Source organism: Oncorhynchus clarkii, chromosome 23 (genome assembly GCF_045791955.1).
Source record: "Oncorhynchus clarkii lewisi isolate Uvic-CL-2024 chromosome 23, UVic_Ocla_1.0, whole genome shotgun sequence".
NCBI lineage: Eukaryota > Metazoa > Chordata > Actinopteri > Salmoniformes > Salmonidae > Oncorhynchus > Oncorhynchus clarkii.
In genome coordinates, this window is record NC_092169.1 from 2192632 (window position 1) to 2199302 (window position 6671).

General features: G+C 39.9%; 1 protein-coding gene across 1 annotated transcript in view; it reads right to left on the reverse strand.

Moving 5' to 3' along the window:
• Window positions 1-1787, reverse strand: part of LOC139381357 (proto-oncogene tyrosine-protein kinase receptor Ret-like) — a 30565-nt gene extending 28778 nt beyond the window's left edge. Inside the window, exon 1 of the mRNA XM_071124823.1 lies at window positions 1700-1787. Coding sequence (XP_070980924.1) covers window positions 1700-1763 — 64 coding nt within the window. The 5' untranslated portion in view covers window positions 1764-1787. The remainder of the gene's footprint in view (window positions 1-1699) is intronic.
• Window positions 1788-6671: the final 4884 nt, after the last annotated feature.

The window sequence follows — 6671 nt, forward strand, 5'->3', positions numbered from 1 at the left end:
TGGCTATATTCTCTATTCGGAAAACAAACATGTACTGTTTACCCAGAGACGGGAGCACTTGCCGCACACCTGCCTTCAGACCGGCACCGGTCTTTGTTCTGACAGCCTGGCAATGTCTAGAATCCAACCAATGCGCGCGTAGCATTGGATGGTGTTTTCAGCTCCTCTGTAATTAGGACTAGGGCCTACAAAATAACTGATAAATGACTCTCGAAATCTAGGTTAGGCCTACTCAACTTGATAAACAACACATCATTTCATTGGCCTAAAAAACGTGGGGACGTTGGTTCAAAACAATGGAGTCTATAGGGCCATTTCTGTTACAATCTGCACATTTTATGACACTCCAATCGGTCATATACGCCACTTATCGTTACTCCAGGCCCTCAAAACCATTTGGGCGTGGCTTATTGCGAGTTTACTTCAAAGATATCCCCTGCGGACTGAAAACAACATAAAGGCAGAGTGGTAAATTACGTAAAGAGCGTTACTAGATGCCTACTGCTGCCACCATGAAAAAATAACCAAACAACATTTACACAACTATGACAACTTAATTAAAGTATTTAATTAATTATCGTACTCAACTCTCCAAAGGGAGATATCGTAGCACGTGTATTAATTTCTCTCAAAAGTAAATTAAATAGAGCTAAAACTGGTTATTCTGTCTCATATTGCTGATATCCCACCGCCCCCTTCCATTTTATGTGCTCTAAATTATTAGAAATAGATTTTTCATTCAATCAAAAGGCCTACTTTTACACAATGGTCTTCCTTTGAACTACCATTCCGTTTAGAGACCTGGCCACACACTGCGATTTACAAAACCTTGAGCCATAGACTATAAATATAGTCTGGTTGGGGAGAGTGTTAGTACAGTTGGGCAATGGGATTGTGAATGGGATTATACTATTATGATATATAGCTGTATGCATTATACTCACAGAGACCATGTACCATGCCATGCATATCACGATCTAAAGGACAATGCATGTATACTGTATGCCAGCAGCATTTCTATAGCATCTTATAACAATTTACTGTTATAAATAGGCTACTTACTGACTGAATTCCATTCAAATCCCCAAACTAACCAAATTGAATATTCGTTTTAGTCCATAAATATGCTATCTGAATTTGCTTTGAGTATTAAGTCATAGGACCTCACAACTTTGTAATGTTTTAGGAACTAGCGTCCTGTATTTGAATTAGCAGAAAGAGATTTGAATTTTGTGCACATTTAGTCGAATTGCCATTCGTCACATACATTTCAGTAGGACAAATATCATCTGGACCATTAACTCAAAAAGATGCCATGAGATTGATGCTGAGGAGAGGACAAACAATGATAGGCTACACCCCACCTAGAACAGGTTTGTTTGCGTCCCTATAGTTAAACTTTCAGCCTCAAAACGCGTTTACGCACGTTTACGCACGGTTATTCATAGAATACACCGCGACAATAACGTTTCGGTTGACTACGTACATTTCCATTTGATTTCATCTGGAAAACCAATAAATCCACCTATTCTGTAAAGTGAAACTCATTTTAGTAATAACAAAGGTGTAAACTACATGTTGCTACATGCAAACTAGGCTATGTTTCAGATATATCATTCAGATATGGTTATTTAGATTTCAACTTTTATTTCCAGAAAACCATGAAATGCGATAGAGGCTAATTGAGGTTGACCCTTACCTTCACACAACAGCAGGAGGACCAGAACGATGTTTCCCAGAGAGAAACCACACGTTGGCCCCATAATCGCCAATCATAAGTGAAAGTTTCAGGATGAATAAGCAAAAATCACACGTAGAGACCTTATGGATAAACCAGATTAAAGAATCAGTTTTCCCGCACGCAGCTCCTCCGGGCAAACAATGAAGTCCTCACTCACTGACGGCGTCCCTGTCCCATTGATAGGCTGGTCTCTGCAGTTTTTGCTGCTTGCCGGCTGTAGCAGGGGGAGGTTCAAATCAAGCTAATATGCTGCGATGTATTTTCTTGTCCAGCCAGAGCAGCATAAACCAATACCATCTCCGGCATAGGCGAAATTGCCACCGGGGTGGGGGGATATGTCTCCTCCCCAATATTCAGAACAGGTCGACTGTTGATTTTTTAAAATTTTTATAAATAAATATTTATTATAAGTTATATATGTGATATGTGCAGTACCAGTCAAAAGTTTGAACACACCTACTCATTCAAGGGTTTTCTTTGTTTTTACTATTTTCTACATTGTAGAATAATAGTGAAGACATCAAAACTACGAAAGTAGAGAGCCCCTCATGTAGTAACCAAAAAAGTATTAAACATTATATTGTAGATTCTTCAAAATAGCCATCCTTTGCTTTGATGACAGCTTTGCACACAGTTGGCATTCTTTCAACCAGCTTCATGAGGTAGTCACCTGGAATGCATTTCAATTAACAAGTGTGCCTTGTTAAAAGTTAATTTGTGGGATTTCTTTCCTGCTTAATCCGTTTAAGCCAATCAGATGTGTTGTGACAAGGTAGAGGTGGTATACAGAAGATAGACCTATTTGGGTAAGACCAAGTCCATATTATGGCAAGAACAGCTCAAATAAGCAAAGAGAAATGACAGTCCATCATTACTTTAAGACGTGAAGGTCAGTCAATCCGGAACATTTCAAGAACTTGAAGTTTCTTCAAGTGCAGTTGCAAAAACCATCAAGCGCTATGATGAAACTGGCTCTCGGTGAGGACCGCCACAGAGTTACCTCTGCTGCAGAGGATAAGATCATTAGAGTTACAATCCTCAGAAATTGCAGCTCAAATAAATGCTTCACAGAGTTCAAGTAACAAATCTCAACATCAACTGTTCAGAGGAGACTGCGTGAATCAGGCCTCCATGGTCGTATTGCTGCAAAGAAACCACCACTAAAAGACCATTAAGAAGAAGAGTTGCTTGGGCCAAGAAACACTAGCAATGGACATTAGACCGGTGGAAATCTGTCCTTTGGTCTGATGAGTCTAAATTTTAGATTTTTGGTTCCAACTGACTTGTCTTTGTGAGAAGCAGAGTAGGTGAATCTCTGCATGTGTGGTTCCCACTGTGAAGCATGGAGGAGGAGGTGTGATGGTGTGAGGGTGCTTTCCTGGTGACACTGTCAGTGATATTTTTAGAACTCAAGGCACACTTAACCAGCATGGCTACCACAGCATTCTACAGCGATATGCCATCCCATCTGGTTTGCACTTAGTGGGAGTATCATTTGCTTTTCAACAGGACAACGACTCAACTCACCTCCAGGCTGTGTTAGGGCTATTTGACCAAGAAGGAGAGTGATGGAGTGCTGCATCAGATGACCTGGCTTCCACAATCACCTGACCTCAACCCAACTGAGATGGTTTTGTATCTGGACTGCAGAGTGAAGGAAAAGCAGCCAACAAGTGCTGAGCATATGTGGGAACTCCTTCAAGACTGTTGGAAAAGCATTCCTCATGAAGCTGGTTGAGAGAATGCCAAGAGTGTGCAAAGGGTGGCTACTTTCAAGAATCTAAAATCTAAAATATATTTGTTTAGCACTTTTTGGTTACTACATGATTCCATATGTGTTATTTTATAGTTTTTATGTCTTCACTATTATTCTACAATGTAGAAAATAGTCAAAATTAAGAAAAACCCTTGAATGAGTAGGTGTGTCCACACCTTTGACTCGTACTGTATATAAAATGTAAAATTAATTTATTCTTGCTATGTAACTACTGTAAAAAAGTAAAAAAAGTGACATATAGTTTATTTTTATCCTCCAAAGAGGGGGTTGGTGGTTAGAACCCCCCAAAATGTAAATAAATAAAAGAAATGGCACTTCTGTAGCTAAATATCTTATTAATCCAGTCAGTTTTTAAGCGTTACATTACCCGGTAGGATGGTGCATTGATCGGTTCTAAAGTTTAAAGCAATTTTTTTGCATTTTGCCCAAACTTGACCTTTGAAGTAACTGTCCAGTGTTTCCAGATTTCTGTGAAATATGCCCTATAATTAGTTACAATATGAGTGAAATAGTTTTCCTTCCAAATGTTTTGAATTAAGTATGTTTAAAAGCAGATTTTCTGTGTTGGAATGGTGTGGGCGTTACCCCAACAACAGAATGGTGTGGGTGTATAACGGTCATAAAAATTATGAATGCGAGTAGAACATTGATTGGCCAGCTCATCCTCCTCAGGAGGATGACATTAAAAACCGCATCTCACACTTATATCTCAAACAGACCATTTAAACAATGCTTGCTATTTCCTCATAGAGGAAGAAGTGTTTTTCTCTCCAATTTACGCTTTGGCCACAAATGCGAGTATTTGTGTATGAGTTACCAGAAGACGAACATTTAAAATTTAGATTTTCACTGGACAGTTACTTAAAAGCTGCATCGTTTCCTCTCAGTCTCATGGCAAAATGTGTAGAGTAGTTGGAAATAAGTATTAAAACTGCAACCTTTTCTCTCATCCTCATAGGAAAATGTGAAGAATAGCATGAGAGGAGCTATAAAACAGGAAATTTTTCTGCCTGCCCCATGGCAAAATGTGTAGAATTGTAGGAAATTAGCTTTAAAATGGCAACATTTTCTCTCAGACTTGTCACGTCTGCTCCTCCCCTCCGGCGTTCGACGTCACTGGTTTACTAACCACTGGTCCTGGCAACCCTTCATTACGCACACCTGTGCCTCGTCATCAGGCACACCTGGACCTTATCACTTCCTTGATTACTCCCCCTATATATAGCACTCAGTTGTTATTTCCCATCAGATGGTATTGTCTCTGTTTCCATGTTCAGATGCATTCCTTGGTTTTGTATCGTTACGTGTTTGTTTATATTAAACTCTCCACCTGCTTCCTGACTCCCTGCATCAACATTTCAAGACTCATGACAAAATGAGTAGAATAACATTATAAAACTGCACTTTGTTCTCTCTGCCCCATGGCAGAATTTGTTGAAAAGATAAGTAGGTCTGTTGAAAATACTGTATTGCCATCATAAAATACCTTGAAACGTATATATCTGAGCATTTCAAACCATCTGTTCACCATAGATTGATAACCAGTCAGCTCTGTGAGTGTGCACACTTACTGAACTTCTGCCAACATGTGGATGGCAGGGTTTAGCTGGATGCTGTGCCAAGGCGCCTAGTCCTCCGTTGATGTATCCATTCCACTGGGGGCCCAATAAAAAAAGACTCCCATTTGTTTCAAGGATATTTCATATGAGGTGTGCTAGGCAGTGATGGTGATGATTATCTTGATTTAATCTATTAGGACATTTCCCCTGGTGGCGTTACAGAACAATTATAATTGTTTTAAACCAACAGGCATTTCTTACACAAAGCATCCAAGCCTGTGAATGGGAGCTGTGCTCTGTCTTAGCTGTTCTCTGTGTAGCTCAGGCCCTAACCAAGGGTTATAGTGAGAGCTGGCCCTTGTTACCCTAAGACTGGGGGGTGTTTCTGAATTTAAAAACTTTTTGTCTTAGTCTAGGATTACTCTCAGGCTGGCGGATTATCTTGTTTTCGGTTGGTTTCTGTGGAGTGATGCATTACTCTGCCCCAGGGCAGCACACCAGTCAATCACACAACAATCACTTCAATCAACGTCTGTACAGCCAAACACCAGAGAGAGAGAAAGGCACAGAGACAAATGCACACACAGAGAGAATCACACATGCCCGCATGCCTAACCACACGCACAAACGCACACACTGCAAGACTTTCAAAAAAACAACGCAACATGTTCAATATCACAGTCATTTAAATCACATTATTTGTGTATTGTTAATGTAGGCTCGGCATTCATTTATGTGCTCCCTGTCACCTGGAGCTGCATGGCAAATGATCCAGAAACACAAGGAAAGCACAAAGCATAATGCCCCAGGTCTAGTCAGCCATTCCTCCTCTGAGGGGACAAAATGTATCTGTTAAAGTATCTAGAGGACTGACTATTGACTGTGTGGTAGAATAATACTACAGAATCCATGTCTGGTATCTATCTGAAACTTGTCTCCTAAAGAGGACTCTGAAGCTATATGTATGTACGTATGAATGTATGTATGATCTCTGTGGTGACTTGTATCTCAGTACAGGGTGTACTCTAAATTACTCTATTCAAAGGGGTTTTATGTTCTTCTCAGAATTCCTGTCTTATTTACATTGGTCTTATCCCCTACTTAAGCCTTTAGATGCTGTGACACCCCGTGGAGATTGGGCCTGGTGGTCAGGTTTCTGTAAACTTGGTATTGTTTGATTGGTCAGTGGTGGTTGGTTTTGGGTTGAAGGAGTTACACCTTCAAATATTCTAAATTGAATTAAATGGTTTTGTTCTCTCTCTTATCCTGTATCCAGTCTATGGCTGTGGGAAGATGTTTGTGGAGGGGGTGCTGTCGAGGCTATGATCCATGCCTAGAATTATGAAATGTTAATGTCAGTATTGCCTCGTGACTTAAGCTTTATGCCTTGAATGTGAATCCATTCATTAAATAATACTTGCTTTGATATTCACTCCTCATGACCATTCCTTGAGCTTAGTGAGCTAAACGCATAATACTTAATTGCACATGGTTTACATGGGGTCAGATAAACATTTGATCAGGCTAATTGACTAGTCTTATTACGAGTCACATGTATATAATATGCATATAGATCAAATATTACCCACCACAT